Source organism: Panthera tigris, chromosome B4 (assembly GCF_018350195.1).
Source record: "Panthera tigris isolate Pti1 chromosome B4, P.tigris_Pti1_mat1.1, whole genome shotgun sequence".
Taxonomy (NCBI): Eukaryota; Metazoa; Chordata; class Mammalia; order Carnivora; family Felidae; genus Panthera; species Panthera tigris.
Window position 1 is genome coordinate 11,209,328 of NC_056666.1, and position 19,605 is coordinate 11,228,932.

The 19,605-nt window shown below is 39.4% G+C and overlaps 1 protein-coding gene across 3 annotated transcripts in view; it reads left to right on the forward strand.

The window, feature by feature from the left end:
- Positions 1–19,605, forward strand: part of CDC123 (cell division cycle 123) — a 56,721-nt gene that overhangs the window by 36,748 nt on the left and 368 nt on the right. For all 3 annotated transcript variants that reach the window (XM_007081210.3, XM_007081212.3, XM_007081211.3), the window contains 6 exons: positions 229–277; positions 4,286–4,361; positions 5,997–6,119; positions 7,503–7,531; positions 14,627–14,755; positions 18,738–18,875. In XM_007081210.3, the coding sequence (XP_007081272.1) occupies positions 229–277; positions 4,286–4,361; positions 5,997–6,119; positions 7,503–7,531; positions 14,627–14,755; positions 18,738–18,875 (544 nt within the window). The remainder of the gene's footprint in view (positions 1–228; positions 278–4,285; positions 4,362–5,996; positions 6,120–7,502; positions 7,532–14,626; positions 14,756–18,737; positions 18,876–19,605) is intronic.

The window sequence follows — 19,605 nt, forward strand, 5'->3', positions numbered from 1 at the left end:
GGAAGTAACGCTTATATGGTTGTTTTGAGGACTAGTGAAATAACATCTCAGAGTGCCTCGGCTAACGCCTGATGTTCGATAGTGCTTAATAAAGGTTTATTGGATTTGAATTAGCCTCCTGTTTCTGGATGCTTCTAGTAAAACCTACTCTCACATTGAATGTAAGTAATGTGTGTACATAAACTGGCACCATAAAAAAGATTCAATTGCCTTTTTTTTCTCTTAAAGATTTATTCATTGTACTGATGATTCTCCAGATCCTTGTATAGAATATGAGGTAAGGATTTATTTTTTTAATTTTGATGAAATTGATAATCCTAGATGAAGATGTTTTGAAAATTGCTATTTATTCTTAAGCAGAATGAATAAATTTTTTTGGATCAATCTCTCTGGCAATCTAGAAGCACTGAATTTTTAAATTTATGGAAAATTCATACAAATATATACACACATGCATACAAAGTATATATATACTATAGAATGTACATATTTTGTAATAACACAAATAGCTTTGTACCCACCATCTAGCTTAACCTGGGTAAGCTTTTTAACCTGGTATATGAAGAAAAAATAGTAATCATCATTTTACCGTTTAGGCCCAGTGGCCCTTTTTATTTTTGTGTTGTTGATTCATTTTGCAAATTACATGCAGATGTAAGAATGAAAGGATAGTGAAAATGTTATTAGAAGTAGCAGTGAGAATTCAGACATAACAAAACCAAATTTATATTCCGTATTTTCCTAGTTTGAGGGTATTTTACACCCCCCACCCATGCCCATCCCAACATCAGCTGTCACTAGTGAATCTGGAACATACTTTTCTTTGAAATCCTGACTCCAGGTTTCAGCTACATGCCTGATAGGCTCTTGCTTATTATCATCACTCCTGGTTCTTCCTGCACTTGGCTTGTCAAAATGTAATACTTTTGAAGACTTTGATAGCTTGTAATTTGTTGAAGAGAGTGGCCAGCCTGCTCCATAATTGTAAACCATTTGCATTTTGGGATTTATGACACCAATTAGAATCAGTTCACTGGTCTTTTAAAAAAAATTCTTCATTGTCTGTTTGCTTCCACTCACTTTTGTACACATGTGCTTTCAAAACTTGTCCATTGACTCACTGTATCACTTGATACAGTTAAAGCATATATTGATGTATCTTCTATGATCATGCCATGGTGTGGAATAATTTACTATTTACCTAGGCCACCGAACTGGATCTCTTAGTACTTGTAATGGAGCTTTTTATGTACCATTAGTGAGGGGTTTTTTGGCTTAATAGCACAGTATGAGCATTTTCCCAAATCATTAAACATTTTTATAATGTTATTTCTGTGCACATATTATATTCTTGTCTCTTGTTTCATTGAACAAACATCTATTAAACACCTGCTGTATCTTATTACTTGGTGCTTGAAAACACAGTGACAAAGATCGTTTCTCTAGTCTGCCCTGAGGCATGATCTTTGTTGAGATGTCATCTTCTGTCCCCAAGATTCATTTCCCCAGCAATTTGTGCTTTTATTGTTTTTTTGGGAATATCCTATCATCATGTTAAGGCACAGCATTTAAAACTCAGCTTTAAAAGCTCAGGAAAGTAATACTAGAATAATTAAAATGAAAAAAGTTGTAAGCAGAATCCTGGATAGTCGTGTTCCTTTTGTGTATATTTAAAAAGATACGTACGTGTACTCCATGCTCATATATTCATAGATTACTTCTGTAAAGATATGTGAGAAATTGACAGCACTGATTACCTCTGAGGAGGAAGACAGAGGGACTGTATGGTCTTGCACGGTGGTGGGGGGTGGGAAGAGAATTCTTTTACCCTCATGGTTTTTTGTGTTTTTTTTTAACATTTATTGTTGAGAGACAGAGACAGATAGAGCATGAGCAGGGGAGGGACAGAGAGAGAGGCAGACACAGAATCTGAAGCAGGCTCCAGGCTCTGAGCAGTCAGCACAGAGTCTGACGCGGGGCTCGAACCCATGAACCGCGAGATTATGACCTGAGCCGAAGTCGGATGCTCAACGGTCTGAGCCACCCAGGTGCCCCCGCCATGTAATTTTTTAACTGACTATAGTATATGTGCTACCTGTCCAAAACATTTTAGTAAACATTATGCAAATTCTTCCCAAAATTAATGTTTATAGCAATTGCTTAAGTAAATATTACTATAGCTCTAAAAAACTATATTTGGCAGTATCAGTTTTTGCTTTTTTTTTTTGGTATTTTGAGAGAGAGTAGGTGGGGAGAAGAGAGAATCCCAAGCAGGCTCTGTGCTGACAGCACAGAGCTCCACGTGGGGCTGGAACTCGCAGACCGTGAGATCATGACCTGAGCTGAAATCTGGTGCTTAACTGACTGAGTCATTCCGTTGCCCCAGTATCAGCTTTTAATAGATGACAGCAGTGTAATTTTTTAGTTTGGGGTTCTTCATTTAATAATTCATTTCTATTTTAAACATACGGCACGTAAAAAGCTTGACCAAGAGCTCACAATAATGAAAATTGAAATCAGTGCATTTTAAAATCTTAGACATATTTTAACAATGTAGATTTTTTTTTAAGAAAAGAAATTTACTATCAAAAATTTAAAAGTATCAGAAATTACGCGGAATTTACCACCTGAACATACCCTCAGTATTAGCATTTTGGCATTTAACTTCCCTTTCTTGAGATGTGTATATCTGTGTATATATACTCTCTTCATTACTTTGCATATCATTTTTTTTTCACTTAGTGTGAACATTTTTCCAGTTCAGTAGGTATTTTTTTGTATCAGGATTTTTAGTGGCTGTTTATCCTATATATTTGCTGTTTTACTTTATAACATTCCTTAAGCACCTGTTAGTTATTACATACTTGTGTTGGGGACATAAGATGAGTAAGACCCAGTTTCCGGCCCTTAGGAAAGTTGCTAGTTAGGAAGGAAAAGAGCCCTGTATCAGATTATCATAGTACAGCTTGGTATGCGTGGGCTTACTCTAGAATGTTAGGTACAAGAAACTGGGAGCACAGGATATGGGAAGGGGGAATACTGGGCCCACTGGAGGGAATGCCAGGAATGAGGCTTAGAAGAATTCAGGTTCCATCTCTTAGGTCCTAAAGGGCAAAGATGTGTATGTGAAGTGTGTGCCAGGAAAAGGGAGCCTGGAGGCACTGGCCACTTGTTAGAATTAATACTTCACAGGAACAGGGCTAGTCTTTTCCAAAGAAAGGTCAGAAGCATGCATTTGTCAACTATCCTATTTATAAAATTGTAGCAATTCAATAGTATATGAGAATTTATACATGTTAAATAATTATGGTAGTAGGACCCATTTATGACTTGGGCCATTGTTAGAATTGTTTTACTTTAAAGTAGTGGGAAAATCATGGGAGGGTTATAGGAATTTTTAGTGATAAATCATAATAATTTTATCAGCATCGTACACAATGTTGCTAAGGTAGATAACTCGGAAATCGTTTTATTTTTTTGATATAAGGGGTGAAGAACATACGAATTACAGGGCAACTGTACACAATGATGGTAGGGTTCGACTTCATCCTTGGATATGTATATCATGTCAGAGCTCTCAGAGTGATGAGTAAGTGACAGAGATGCATTTTGTCATAAACAGGTGCAATAGTGCTTCCCCCGCTTACTGAATTAATAGATCTGTCCCCTACGTCTCATGATGAGAATGGTTTATGATGCCATTTTTTAAAATTTGAGCAGCATATTTATTAAATAAATGTTACAATTTTATGATAAATGAAAAGATACACAGGGAAAAGTGTTGTCACATGATATTTGGGGGTCTATCTTCAAAATGCAAGTCTTGTAATTACTTTATTATTTTTTAAATTTTTATTTAAGTTCTAGTTAGTTAACATATAGTGTGATACTGGTTTCAGGAGTAGAATTCAGTGATTCATCACTTACTGCATACAACACCCAGCGCTCATCCCTAGTGCCCTCCTTAATGCCCATGTCCCATTTAGCCCATCCCCTCCCCCACCCCCTCCCCGACACACACACCTCCCCTCCAGCAACCCTCAGTTTGTTCTCTGTTGTTAAGAGTCTGGTATGGTTTGCCTTCCCCTCTCTCTTTCCCGCTCCCCTCCCTGTGTTCATCTGTTTTGTTTCTTAAAATCCACATATGAGTGAAATGATGCCTTCTTTTCCCCAAACTATTTGATAATGGCAATTGTTAAGATACACTTTTGACATAAAATTGTCTGTTAGACCAGTAAACATTCCCTTGTTACTTAGTTTTGTTACATTTTTCCTTTGTCTACAGCTTGTTCTTCGAAAATGGTGTGAATTAATTCCGGGGGCTGAGTTCAGATGTTTTGTAAAGGAAAACAAGCTTATTGGTGAGTTTTTTTTACCCATTAAAAGAAGACAAGCCTTTTTTTTTTTTTTTTAAAGCTTATTTATTTATTTTAATTTTTAAAAAAATTTTGTGTTAAGTAAACTATGCCACACATGGGGCTTGAACTCATGACCCCCGAGATCAAGAGTTGCATGTTCTACCAACTGAGCCAGCCAGGCGTCCCTAAAGTTTATTTATTTTTAGTAATCTCTCCACCCAACGTGGGGCTTAAACGTACGAGCCCAAGATCCAGAGTCACGTGTCTCTCGGACTGAGCGTCAGGCACCCCAAGAAGACAAGCTTTTGATGAAAGTGAATTTCTAGTAATTAGGACAGGGTAATAAATCAGTGTATATTTCCGATGCTACCTCTAATCAATTGGTACTAACTCACTGGAATGCTATATTGATAATGATCCTGAGGCCATATTCAGTTTCCACAAAAAGAATCTTGTCCATTAATTATGTCTGTCTGGATTCTGGAGATGAAAGTGATGGTCTTGACCATCCCCAATTTAGGATATGTACCTTATTACCTGCTTTCTCTTTGGGACTTTCCTAAGTATTACTAGCAACACACTGCTTATTTTAAGCATCATAAAAAGCCAAGTTTTGGGATCTTTATTTCTATTATTGGAGCAGTGTTTATTATTCTAACCAGAGGAAATATGTGGACAAGTAAGTGCATTACTCTAAAAACCACCCGTTTTCTTCCTGTCAGATTATTATTTTGTTTGCTGTGATGTATTCAAGTTAAGTATTGAAGATAATTTCTTTTTTTTTTTTTTTGTCTTTGCATGTTTTCCATGAAGTGAAACTTGCCTTCAGCCAAGAAATGTGTGATTTAGAGTCGAGTCAGCACTCTTATGTAGTGAATGTGATGTTGACATCTGTTAATTTACCTAAAAGTAACGTGGGGTGTCTGAATTTATCATATTGTTAGATAGTCCTGGAAAAACTGCAGTACAAATCCAGCTAAAGAAGGCAGTCATATTGCATGTGATTAAGAAATTGGGTGGAAACCCTTTTTTCAGAGCAGAAAACTTTTTCCTAGGCCTAGAGCAAACAGAGAGTTTTTACAATAATCCCTTTAGCGTATTTGGAATAAAATCAGCAAGTAACTCTGAAGAAAGGAATGTTTACTTTTCCATGGCTTGAAACCTCAGGCTTGTGAAGGCAGGGTAGCATGTATGAGCAGGAAAAATAGCCAGTTTCTGTGAAATACAATATGAACACGGAAGACCTATGGAATATTTTAAGTGTCCCAAAGAAAATTGGGAAAGAATACTAATTTGTGTAGAGTTTGATAGAAAAAATCAAAGAAGCAGAGGTTTAAAACCACCTTTTTCATTTTTTACATTATGAACGTATTTATGACTGAGTTCTTTCCATTGTACTAAATAAAAATACTATTTCTAAAGTAAGAATGCATGATATGCAACTTAGATACAACTCCTTGAATGGGTAAGTTTTTACAACTGATAAGTTTTATATTTATATAAAATGCTGAATCATGTATAATGCATTATTCACCTGGTCTACTTTAATGCTTCTCTCAAAAAGAGGTTTAAATCACATTTTGGTGTTTTTGAAAAGAATGTTATATGATAATGGATATAAAATATTTTTCTTGTCAGGTATTTCTCAAAGGGACTATACACAGTACTATGATCATATTTCTAAACAAAAGGAAGAGATTTGCAGATGCATACAAGACTTTTTCAAGAAACACATACAGTACAAATTCTTAGATGAAGACTGTGAGTATTTTTATTGACCCAGTGAAATGAAGTACATGATGTTATTGAATCTTATTTCATGGTGGCTCATATTTAAAAAAAAATTTTTTTTTCAACGTTCATTCATTTTTTGATAGAGCATGAGCGGGGGAGGGGCAGAGAGAGAGGGAGACACAGAATCCAAAGCAGGCTCCAGGCTGTGAGCTGTCAGCACAGAGCCCGATGTGGGGCTTGAACTCACAGAGTGTGAAATCATGACCTGAGCCGAAGTCGGATGCCCAACCGACTGAGCCACCCAGGCGCCCCTCATGGTGGCTCATATTTTAAAACTGGATTCAAAACACTGTACTTTCAGCATTTTGCTTTATTGGCTCTTCGGTATTACTGATATTTTTGCGTGTTGATTTTACCTGATTTAATCAGAGTCACTTTTTAATATGGAGATAGTTCTCTCTCTGTACATGTTTTATTATTCATTTTAAAGGGCTGTCTACAGAGAGCAAAATGCTTCTGTTATTCAGACTGAATTAGTTGACTGATCTACCTTTCTAGATTTTTTTATTTGAATTATCAGACAGCACCAGTTACAAAGTAAACATTTGTGACTTGTTTTTTAAGAAAGCGCATTGTGTATGAGAGTTTTCACGGATCTTAAAATTGCATCTGCTCTGATTTATATTTTTTCACTTGCCAAGTCTGTGTTCTATGGCAGATGTGATTTTAAAAAAGATTCGTCATGCTATAACCACAGCTTGGTTTTATGCTTTTCTACTACAAGTTATATTGATATCATTCCTCATCAGATGAGTTAAGTGAGTGATGTTTTTTTCACTAGTATGTATAATTTGTTTATGATGGTGAATTTGTTGAGATGATGTGTTTGAATTTTAACTATAGTTGACCTTTAAATAACACAGGTTTGAACTACATGAGCCCACTTGATGCAGATTTTTTCCTGATACATACAATATAGGGCTGTAAATATATTTTTCTTATGATTTTACTAGCATTTTTTCTCTTTATTGTAAGAATGCAGTAATCGACTGCATGTTAATACATGTTAATCGACTATTTATGTTATTGTTAAGGATTTGGGTCACCGGTAGGCTGTTACTGGTTAAGTTTTGGGGAAGTCAGCTCCCCTAGCCTCCACATTATTTAATGATCAACTGTATGAAAAGATTGCGGCTGAGGGTAGACAAAAGGAAAACAAAATGATACAAATAAAACATTGTAGGCTACTTTATCATGTTTGAAAGTTTTGATACTAAGAAGCATGAAGTTCCCAATGCACTTAAATTCTGCTATTTGAGTAATAAAAATATGCATTTTAATTTTCAAAAGGAGACTCAGATCATGAAAATAGTAGTTCATTGTTAACCTTGAATTTTTTCTCTTTTACAGTTGTGTTCGATGTATATAGAGACAGTAGGGTAAGTAACAGCTCTCTGACATGCTTTAAAGTCAGAGTACAGAGTACATAGCCGTTATGCATGTAGAGGGCCCACTGCTCAAAAACTATTTTCTCAAACCAGCTAAGGTATTGGAAATTCACAGTGCTCAAGAATCTCCTTGAACACATACTTAACGTTGGGAGACATAGTGTCTTCAGTAATTTTGTGTCACAAGTTTAGGGATTATTAATTTCAGAGATGGCTAAATGGCTGCCTTATATCCCACTTTCCCCTTTTGTCAGTGGTCCAGGCCTGCTTAAAAAGTTCAGTTTGTGCCCTTAAATGTGGCCAGGAAGTTTTCCTTCGATACTTAGATAATTATTTTTAGTCAACTGAAAGACACTTAGCATGATTGGAATCGCTTATATCTTTAGAGTGAAGATGAGGATTAGTGTATTCTTTAAATCTTCCAAGTGATGGAAACTTGTGTAATGAAAAAGAAAACAAAAACCTGACTTCATACATTTTACAGCAGAGATTTCCTTATCAAGACATGCCATCTTTTCAAAGGAATTTGGGTCACTAAACATCCTGCGATTAGTGCTTATTTACTAAGCTGTTGAGAAGACAGCAGGTGTGTTTTCCGAATATGTGACCATATGTTTTCCAAATGTTACCCGCCTATTTCTCACTCCCTCTCCAAGCTCGTATCAGCTTCACTGTCGTGATGCTTGCGATAACCTTTGAATCATTTGTTGGACACAAGGAAATGGCCCATATGGTCGTGTCTCAAAATAACTATTAAATGTTGACTTGCCTCTGTTTAGCCAAAAGACATCACTTCCTCTGTTTTCACCTGTCTTCAAGGGTGATAACATCTATTAAGAGTTAGAAGGAGAAATTATCAGGGCGCCTGGGTGGCTCAGTCAGTTAAGTGTCTGACTCTGGCTCAGGGCATGATCTCACCGTTTGTGAGTTCGAGCCCCACATTGGGCTCTGTGCTGACAGCTCAGAGCCTGGAGCCTGTTTCAGATTCTGTGTCTCCCTGTCTCTCTGCCGCTCCCCTGCTCATGCTCTGTCTCTCTCTCTCTCTGTCAAAAATAAATAAACATAAAAAAAAAATTTAAGAAAAAGAAAGAGGAATTATCAATTGAGACTTGGTAAGGAAGAAGGATGTTACTCACACTTTCTGTTTAGTGGAAAGAAACCTTAGAGAAAGGGCAGGAGGCTGGTGTGATGGAATGGATAGAAATTGGAGCTGATACGGGCCCAGGCTCTGGTCCTCCCTCTGCTTCTTACGGATAGATACACACTGGCCACATAATCACTCACGTAGCCAACATTTATAGAGAGCGTGGACTGTCTGATGCCATGTTTCTAACGAGAAGCTTCCAACAAGGTGATCTCCTGACCTACAAGCAGCTTATCTTCAAGGCTTAAACATTCCAGGGAATTGGCCTGGTAGCAGGCAGGATCAAATCAATTAGTGAGTAAACCTAGCCTGTTACCCTGATGAGCAGCTGAGAAGAACTTTGTATTTAATTCAGGTTATCCATATATACCCTATGAGGTATGTATCGCTTGTTCTCGTTTTACACATATTAAAACTGAAGCAATTATATTTTGATGCAGTTATATTTAATGGCATTTAAAAATTTAGAATTTGCCACGGTCTCCATATTTCCCTGGCAAATGTCAAGATCTGCTTTGATTCAATAGCGGTAGAAGGTTGCAAATGTGTAATTTGGTGAAAGAGTTATATAAACGTCTTAACTGAAGTTGGACACGTATACAGAAGTAATTACTGCTGTGATCTAACAGAACTGAAAGTAGTTGTGTGTTTTTCATGTGAGAAGCATGCTAGTATAAACTTCCTGACAGTTTCTGAGAAGAGATTTAAACCATGGTGTAAAACCCATTTGCATTTACTCAGTGGCACACGTATCACTGTTAGGAACTTTGTTGCATAGATGATTTAATGACAGTTGTAGAAAACTAACTCTATGGTGGCCTCTTCTGTGCAGTAGAATTGAAGTGTGTTTGAGCCTGGCAGTACTTTGATGTGTCTACTTTCTTACTGCAGCTGGGCAAGTTGACTCAGTGTTGATAGATTCTAACCATCACGTATGTCAGAGGTGGCCCATACACTCAGTAGGTCCGGGATGAGGCTTCGGAATATGTATTTTAAGAAGCTCCTTAAGTGATGATAACGCATAACTAGAATTTAGAATAACTTCTTCAGAGACTGGAAAAATTATTCCAGTCTCCGTATGTATTCCCTTAGTGATGGCTGTTGTTTTGTTATTAATTTCATTGCTTTGTGGACTTTGTCTGATCTTGAGTCTTTGATATTGTTGTGATTGGTTTTGCAACTTGATCACTTTTTTTGTGACTGTTCTATGTGTGATTGAAAAATTACAACTGTCTGAAGTATTCTGTAGATGTTTGTTACATTAAGCTTGGTGATAATGTGAAAATCTATGTCTTATGGACAAAATGATGTCTGAGGAGACCTTCAAGATAATAGAGATTTGGGGGAAATGGATGGGATATAGATGTAACAAGACTGGCCGTGATGTTCCCCAGGATAATTGTTGAAACCGAGTGGTAGCTTTTTGGGGTTCTGTATACTATTTTGTCTACTTTGTATGTATTTAAACTTTTTCATATAAAAATTTTTTTAACTTTAAAAACCATGAAAAAATATCTGTATCTTCCCTAATTTTTGGTCTACTTAATTTATCAGTTACTGAACAAGGTATGTTAAAATCTCCGGCTTTCTAATGCTGTCAGTTTTTGTGATAACATATTTTGAGGTTATGTTCTTAGACAAATGCTAGTTTATAATGGTCTTGTTTACCCAGTGAATTCTCATTAGGTGGTGACCTTCTCTATCCCTAAGAATGCTTTTGTGGTTTTCACATTAAAGTATGTTTTGTCTGGTATTAATAGTGTTAGTATAATTTTCTTTTGGTCTTAGAATTTACCTTTTTTCATTCCTATTAGTTTTAGCCTTTAGGTTTTAAGTGTGTGCACATATCTTATAAGTGGCACATTGCTGGGTTTTGTTTTTTTAATCACCAACAATTTCTAGCTTTAACAGGTGAGTGTAGTTTGCATATATTATATTTGCTATCTGAATGTTTTATACCATCTTGAGTTTTCAATTTGCTTTTCTGTGTTTTTGTTCTCTCCTTTCATTTATACTACTGGTTTTTGTTTATTCTTTCCACCCTACCCTTTCCCCCTAAATTTTGAAGTTTTGGGTTTTATTTATTTTGGTAGTTACTGTTAAATCTTAATAAGGATATTTATTAAGCTCAAAAGTTAATCTCACTTCCTGTTGCCCTCATGATACAAAGACCTTGGAACACTAATTCCCAGTACCTGCTTACATTTTACGTATGATTTCTGATTTTGAGTTCCACTTGGTATTTAATAGCCCTAAATTAGTCATGACTGTTGCTATTCACTTTCTTTGCTTACTAGTGCCTCTTACCACTCCTCTTTGGATCCATTTTCTCTTTAATAGTATATTCTTTAGTAGAAATTCCCTCAGCCACTGGCTGGAAGAGTTTTTAGCTTTCAAGCATGAATGGCAAGCTTAGCTGGGTATAGAATGTTTGGTTGACAAGTTCTGTTGCCTCAGCATGTTGAAGACATTGCTCCCTTGTCGTTGGCATCTTTTTTTCCTTTTCTTTTGTCTTTTTTGAATACTTCCTAAGTCCAAGAATTCATTTCCTTTGTCACTTGTGAGAAATTCTCAGCTTTTTTTTAAGTTTATTTATTTATTTTGGAGGGAGAGAGCAGGGGAGGGGAAGGGCAGAGAGAGGAGCAGAGAATCCCAAGCAGGCTCTGTTAGCACAGAGCCCCACATGGGGCTTAAACTCACAAACCATGAGATCATGACCTAAGCCAAAATCAAGAGTTGGACGCTAAACCAACTGAGCCACGTAGGTGCCCCTCAGCTATCGTTTCTATGTTATCTCTTTCTTTCTGGGATCTGTCCTTTCGAAATCTGTTTAGAGGAATGTTAGTGCATCTCATTTTATCCTCATGTGTGCCAACTTTTTCTCTACCTCTTTTCTTTCCTGTACTGTGTTGTGTAATTTTCTCAGATACATCTGGTTTACATCTTTTAGCTGTGTCCAACTGGATACATTTTAACCTTCCACTAAGTTTGAATTGTATTAGCTACATTTTGTCATTTCTGTAGGTTCCATTTGGTAACTTCAGTTCTGTGGTTTTTTTTCATAGTATCTTGCATCTTTGGGTTTTGATTTCTTTTATATTTTCAGTCTTTTAAAACTACTGCATTTTTTGATCAGAGTTTTTGAGGAATAATTTACGTAGAGTAAAATTCATCCTTTTTAGTGTATAGTTCTGATAGTTTTGACAGATACATCCAGTTGTATAATCACTGCTACAGTGAACATGTAGAACTCCATCACTCCCCCAAATTTCCTCATGACCCTCCCTGTACCCTACCCCCTGGCAAACACTGCTCTGTAAAACCTTCTGAGTTTTAAACTTTTTAGTTGATAAAACATTTGCGTTGCTCAAAAATTAAATCAATGTGAAAACGTATGTAGAAAGTCTTACCCTCTTCCTCTGTATTCCTACAGGTTTACATTTATCAGTTTCTTATATATCCTTCCAGTATTTCTTGATGCAAAAACAAGCAGTATACTTATTTTTTTCATCTTTCTTACAGAAGAGTTAGCATATGATATACACACTGCACCTTGCTTTATATACACATTTGTTTAAAACATTGTATTTTTTAGAGCTTTCCAGTTTCTTCCAATGGCGTAGTGTTTAATTTTATGGATATACTATATAGTTTAGCTATTTTCCTGTCAATTAATACATAGCTTATTTCTAGTGTTTTACAAACTCCTGTGAACAATCCTGTGTGTGTGTGTGTGTGTGTGTGTGTGTGTGTGTGTGTGTGTGTCCGTCCTGGCCTGAGCTCTTTGAAGGAATAGATTCTGTATTATTGATCTTTATGCTCAGTGCCTAGCAGTGTTTGGTGCATAGAGATTTATTTGGGCGGGTGAGGGGGTGGTTAGTTGGTGGATAAGTCAGCGTGACCACTCTTATCTGATGGGTTGCCTAAAAACAGAATTTCTCAGGATGTCTTGTGCCTGAGATATCACATAAAAAACATGTTACAGCTATAAAATCCTCATTCTGATGGTTTGTTTCATACCTTATTACAGCTGGTTTCATTTTCCTTTAAAGTGGAGGCTGCCTTCTGAGCTACAGAACACACACTGCCAGCTGTCAGTCCTAACAGTGGTGGTCTACTTTGTTTTTTATTTGTTTTGCTTGTTTTTTATAGGATGGCATATTTTTAGTTTACAGAGCTTAATATTCCTATACTAACAAGTATGGGAGGGTTCCCCCCTCCCCTTTTTAATAATGAGGTAGTTTTACTGGTTGTAAAAACTTAAGTAGAAAGAGTTTGGAGGTTAGAAAATACCTATTTTGTTAAAATAACATCCAGTATGTTAAAGACATCTTAGTAATCACCCCAAAGTAAAGCTAACATCACAGAAGAAGATGGTGAAAGGCTGACATTGCACATAGTCAAACAACGTACAAGTGGTTGTAGAATCTCTGTGAGGAAACAACTCAAGTGGCAAGACTTACGGGCTTTCTCCTGGGGTTTGTATATAGTAGGAAACTTACCAAAAGGTGTGTGGTCCAAACTTCTTGTAATGGTTCTTGGCTACTTACTACACGTTTCTGATGTTTGAAACTAGTCCTAATAAGGTGTTTCATCTTTCTTAAAATTGTCCTGTAACCCGGATGAGAAACAGTGCTAGATATTAATAATGCCGGCTCGACAGTCCAGTTCCTGAGGTGTATGTAATTTTGTACACGCACATCTGATCAACACGTGATTATGTATTTACAGAAAAAATTAATTGCCAACAACAAAATGGTTCAGTTTTTTTTTTTAAATTTTTTTTTTTAACGTTTATTTATTTTTGAGACGGAGAGAGACAGAGCATGAACGGGGGGGGGGGGGCACAGAGAGAGGGAGACACAGAATCCGAAACAGGCTCCAGGCTCTTAGCTGTCAGCACAGAGCCTGACGCGGGGCTCGAACTCACGGACCGTGAGATCATGACCCGAGCCGAAGTCGGATGCTCAACCGACTGAGCCACCCAGGCGCCCCTGGTTCAGTTTTATAAATGTTTCCGTGAGAAAAATCAAGAGGAACAATGATAAAGGTTTCAAGGAAACACTTAATCTACTAAATGTCACATGGATCTCTGTGATCAGCGGTGGCTTTAATCTCTTGGCAGGATTTTCCAGATTTCCCAGGTGTGTTTCGTCAGTTACTCTGCTGCTTTATATACTAAGATGCACCTCCCTAACCTAACTCATGATCAGGTCAGAGGTATTCCTTCCTCGAGGTTAGAACCTATCCGATTGCCCACCACTACTCAGAACAGAAGACAGAAGTTTCTTTTAAAGATTGATTTGTTTTGTTTTGTTTTGTTTTGTTTTGTTTTCATCTTCATGAGCTGCAAGCTCTATCATGCAGACAAAACAAATACTACGTTAAGGCATCAAGGTTAGAGAGCACTGAGCATTTTCCTACATCTTTCATATGTTTTTTTAAACCTCCTCCCCGCTTTGTAGCAGGCTCTTGAGGGTAAGGAGAGTGCTCTCAGATCTGCCGGCTCTTCCCTGCCTCCGCCTGGCTTCCTCTTGTCAGAGAAGTGTACAGACACCCTTGAATGCGTTCCAGTCATGCTGTTTCGGTGGAACCATTTTGTGAGATTGTCCTTTCTCCTGCTTGGGTTTTTTGACTTATAATTTCTGAGTGATTCCAGGCAGGAAGTTGACGTGTCTGCCTTCGTCAGGCCTTTGCTTTCCCAGGCCCCTTCTCTGCATTCAGCGGCAGCCTTCTCTCTGGGCCTGGCGCTGCTTTCTTTAGACAGGTGACCCTTTCTCAGCTGGGACCTGGAGGAACTGTCTTTTGAAATGAGTTAAAAGATTTTTAAGATTACCTTTCGGGTAAAATAATGGGAAGATGATCTTCCAGGTAAGACAGGTGACATATTGGAAGTGTTTGGTTTTTTTCCCTGCTTACTAAGTTTTCTCTCTTCACTCCAGGGGAAGGTGTGGCTGATTGACTTTAATCCATTTGGTGAAGTAACTGATTCACTGCTGTTTACTTGGGAAGAACTGATATCTGGAAGAAACTTAAAAGGTGATTTTAGTGAAGGAGAAGGCCTGGAGCAGGTAAGGGGATAAAAAGGATACCAGGAAACCTTATAATCCACTGAATAATTGCTTGCTTGTTCTTTAGGCACGAACACCGATTTGCCAATAGATACTTGCCTGTGGAGGTGACCAAAAAAACGTGTGTGTTGTGATTCATTTGTTTTGTTTAACATTATAAAAACAAATAATGATCATCTTTTATATATTTCCCTAGTTGTTTTTCTTTCTCTTGGCTCCTTCGGTCCTGCCCACATGGAAGAATCTTGACCCTGGGTCACTTTATATGTTGACGCTGATCCTAACCCCACCTGCTGACCCCTGAGAGAGCGAAACTGCAGGTGCCCTGCACCGTCTTTGCCCCATCGAGGGGGCCCTCCTATGGTGTTTGCCTCACCAGCTTCCTCTTCCACCCACGGTGGCCATGCCACACCTCTGCACGCCCCTCTCACCTCCTTGCACATCATCCCTTTCCTCCTCAGCAGATGATTCCACGTCCTTCACAGGAAGAAAATCTGGTGTGAATGGACTCCATGTAATCGTCCTCGAACCAACAAGCATCCCTGCGTCCCTCCTCCTGAGTCTAACAGGATGCCGCTCCTTCCTGCCTCTTCTGATACCCATGCTGCCATTTACTCCCTCCTGTCCCTGTTCTCTTCTGTACCCGCCCTCCATCTGTGTTCGCAAATCTTCTGTCCTAATAGACAAACGCCTTTTAACACCATGTCTTCAGCCAGCCCTTCTGTCTCATCTTCACAGCCAGACTTTCTTTGAACGACACCTTTGTGTTGCTTTTTTCTACTTAGAAAATTAATACATGCCCCCTTTTTTTAATGTTTATTTTTGAGAGAGAGAATGAGTACAAGCCAGGAAGGGGCAGAGAAAGGGAGATAGAGGATCCGAAGCAGGCTCTGCGCTGTCAGCTCAGAGCCCGATGTGGGGCTCAAACTCAAAAACCACGAGATCGTGGGGTGCCTGGTTGTGGCTCAGTCGGTTGAGCGTCCAACTTCGGCTCAGGTCATGATCTCCCAGTTCGTGGGTTCAAGCCCCGTATCCGGGCTCTGTGCTGACAGCTCAGAGCCTGGAGCCTGCTTCGGATTCTGGGTCTCCCTCTCTCTGCCCCTCCTTGGCTTGCATTCTGTCTGTCTCTCTCTCAAAAATGAATAAACATTAAAAAAAAAAAAAACAACAAAAAAAACCCCATGAGATTGTGACCTGAGCCCAAGTCGGATATTTAACTGACTGAGCCACCCAGGTGCCACAGCCCATGCCCATTTTTAAAGAGAATTCTGAAATTGCCCATAATCCTACCACCTTGAGAACCATGGTTTATATTTTTGTATATCATATTTGGTATGTATAACATATCTGTAAATATATATACAAACTTTTTAAATGAGAATGTACTACCTCCCTGTTACCTTATGTGTATTTTTTATATCGTTTTTACAAAGTCGTGTTTCTACCTGCTCATTTTCAAGCACAGAATTAGATTGCCACCCTTACCACTTCCGTTAACATCAGTGCGGGCATGTTTCTGTAGGCACCTACACTCACATTTCCCACTAGTGGGACTGTAGCAGCCTCACTCACGCTAGCGTGTGACCTGCTTTTTGTAGCTGCTCAGTAGTTGGGCATCTGGCGGCCGGCTTCCTTCCCTGGCCACCTCTGCCTGCTGCTTCCCACCTGTGCGCCCTCCACACACTGCCCGGGTGCCCCCGTCCCTGCCGCTCCACGGAAACTGCACCCAGCAAGGGCTCCACTGACCCGTTGCCGATGCCAGTGGACGATGCACCGCCCTTTTCTCACTTAACCCCTCGGCAAGTGTTACCCCTCTGGGTTTTCACCACACTCTTCCCTCGGTTTCCATGACACAAGCTCTCCTCCCGGTCTTCTTTCTGCTTTTCTGGGGGCCGCCTCGCCTTCAGTGTGCACATCTTTTCTCTTGTCTCCGTCTGAAAGGCTTCTTTTCATCCTTTCTCTGTCCTGGGCCCTCTGGGGCCCTGTTCTTCTGGATGTGGCTCAGATGGTTATTTTCCCTGTCACGGCTCTTGCCCTGCTGTGTCGTACTTCCCTGTGTCCAGCCTCAGATTGTAAGTTTCCGAGCACAGGGGTAGTATCTCTCGTGTTCTCTGCAGATCTGTGCGGCTTGGCACAATTCTGGCACAGCGGATTTTTGTGGAATTAACGAGTGCAGGAATTTTCTTTGTGCTGGCATCTTAGATTTGGGGGCCATTCAATCTGAGCGTCAAGGAAAGAGAATGTAAATTATTCAGCACAGGGTTATTTTTAAAGATGAGGGACACAGTCAGTGGATAGAAACAGTTTGTACAAAATTCACTCTATGATCCAAATCTTTTCTTTCTTTTTAATTTAAACAACATTATATTGGAGGTCGGGGGAGGACAGGGAACAAGAACTGGCTCCTGCTTTTTCCCCGGTGTCATGTCTTGCTGTCTCCCCATCCTTACTCCCCACCGCTAGAGAACCGGCTTTCCTTCTGGGCCTCGCAGTCCCCCCTGGCTGTGCCCACTGCCTTTCAGGCCATACTCAGTCCCTGTCCGAGTCCCCAGACCTCACGAGGCTGCTTTCGTCCTGCTCTTCAGTCCCCGTGGCCCCTCCTCAGCAAGGTCTTACCATCCTGGTGAAGTAGCCTGTGTTGTTCTCCTCATATTATGGCACCCGGATGTTGTGTTTTTCTAACACCTCTTACTATCTGAAATGATCTTGCTGTTGTATTTATTTGCTTGTTTATTGGCTGGCTGCCAGTCTGGTTTACCAGTTGATCTCCTATACCTAGGACAAGGTGAGCACCACGTGGATGTTTCCTAAGTATTTGTCAGATGATTGTCTGTCATAAGATACGGCCTGCTAGTTTCTAGGGCTCTGCGGTCCTGTTCTACTCCAGTTCGTGGCCTGTCTCCATCTGCTGGACCCCATTCATCCCTCACCTAGATATTTGCCACCCAGGAAGTCCAAACCCGAGGCCTTCTGTCTCTGAAATCCTTTTTTGGCACAAGGCAACGTGTAAATATTAAATACAAGACTCTAAGCAAGTACGTTGAAGAATGTGAAGACTTGTTAAATGTGAAACTCAAATTTGCAGTTTTCCATAGGTGTTGAGAGAGATAAATAAGTAAGTTAAATGACTAAGAGAAGCACAAAAGTGTAGGGTCCAGGGCAGTACTTCTCCACTGTGCACCTGTACAAAATGATAATACTGAGAAAGCACTCCAGCCTGCGTGAGGTTGCTCAAGGCCAGAGAGAACTAGCCATAGGCCTCGGGCCCATTCCGGGGCTAAGGAACCCATAATCCATATGCAGGACGCAGTGGCTGGTAGCATTTAGGGCTTGACCATAGCTCTCCATGAGGACACTGTTTTCAGATACTATGTGTTTATTTTCCAGTGAACATGTGGAAGTATTCTCTTTTTTTTTTTCCTTTTTATTTTGAGAGAGAGTGTGCGCATGAGTGGAGGGAGAGGACAGAGAGCAAGAATCCCAAGCAGGCTCCGTGCTGTCAGCGCAGAGCCCAGCATAGGGCTCGATCTCACAGACTGTGAGATCATGACCTGAGCCAAAACCAAGAGTCGGATACTTAACTGACTGAGCCACCCAGGCACCCCCATGTGGAAGTATTCTTAAAGTCTTGGTGTTTCTTTCACTTCAGAATCTTATTTTCTGGGGTACGTGGGTGGCTCAGTCAGTTAAGTGTCTGACTCTTGATTTTGGCTCAGGTCACAGTTGTGAGAAGGAACCCCAAGTCAGGCTCCTTGCTGGGAGTGGAGTCTGCTTAAGATTCTCTCTCTCTCTTTTCCTCTGCCCCCTCTCTGCTTGTTCGCACATGTGTACATACACTGTCACACTCAAAAAAAGTCTTATTTTCTTCCTTACCTCGTACAGAAGGGAACGTGAAATTGTTATACTAGCATCTTTGTCACTTTGAAGAATAGACTTAAAAAGATAATTTTTCACAGACTTTCCCCTTTTTTTCTTTGTACAGGATTCTCCAGCTTTCCGTTGCACAAACAGTGAAGTGACAGTTCAACCAAGTCCCTATCTGAGTTATCGACTTCCCAAGGACTTCGTAGACCTGTCTACTGGGGAGGATGCTCACAAACTCATAGATTTTCTTAAACTGGTAAAGTATATATATACTTAGTACACATACGTGTACACCTTTGTTTTCAAATTTTCAAATTGACTTTGTAATAATTCATTTTAGTTATATATAGTACCTAGGTTTTATTTGGTGATTATGAATTAATTGGGCAGAATTACTGAGGTCATCTTATAAAGAAATATATGAAGTAAGCTGAAGGAATAATTCGCTTAGAATGATAGGAAATGTGTTTTATGATTATGCTTTTTGAATAATTTTCACAGTACTTCTGACTTCTTTTTAAAAATTTTTTTAGTGTTTGTTTATTTTGAAAGAGAGATAGAACACAAGCAAGGAGGGGCAGAGAGAGAGGGAAACAAAATCCAAAGCAGGCTCAGGGCTCTGGGCTATCAGCACAGAGCTCAATGTAGAGCTTGAACTCAATGAACCATGAGATCATGACCTGAGCCAAAGTCTCATGTTTAACTGACTGAGCCACCCAGGCGCCCCATAATACTTCTGATTTTGAAGGAAGTCTGTATACTGTTTTTGGGCTAAGAGAAGATCCAGCTCTCTGCTATGGTTATTCGGTGGGGGGGGGGGGGGGGGGGCGGATATGTGTATTTGTACTTGTGTGTTTCTGTGTGGGAATGTTTGCGCATGTGGAAGAAAGTCAAGTATTCAAATAGCTGAGGGTAATGTGCCCAGGAGCCAAAGTGATAAACTGGTCCGATGAATTAGTTAAGGCATATTTTTCCGTCATGATTTT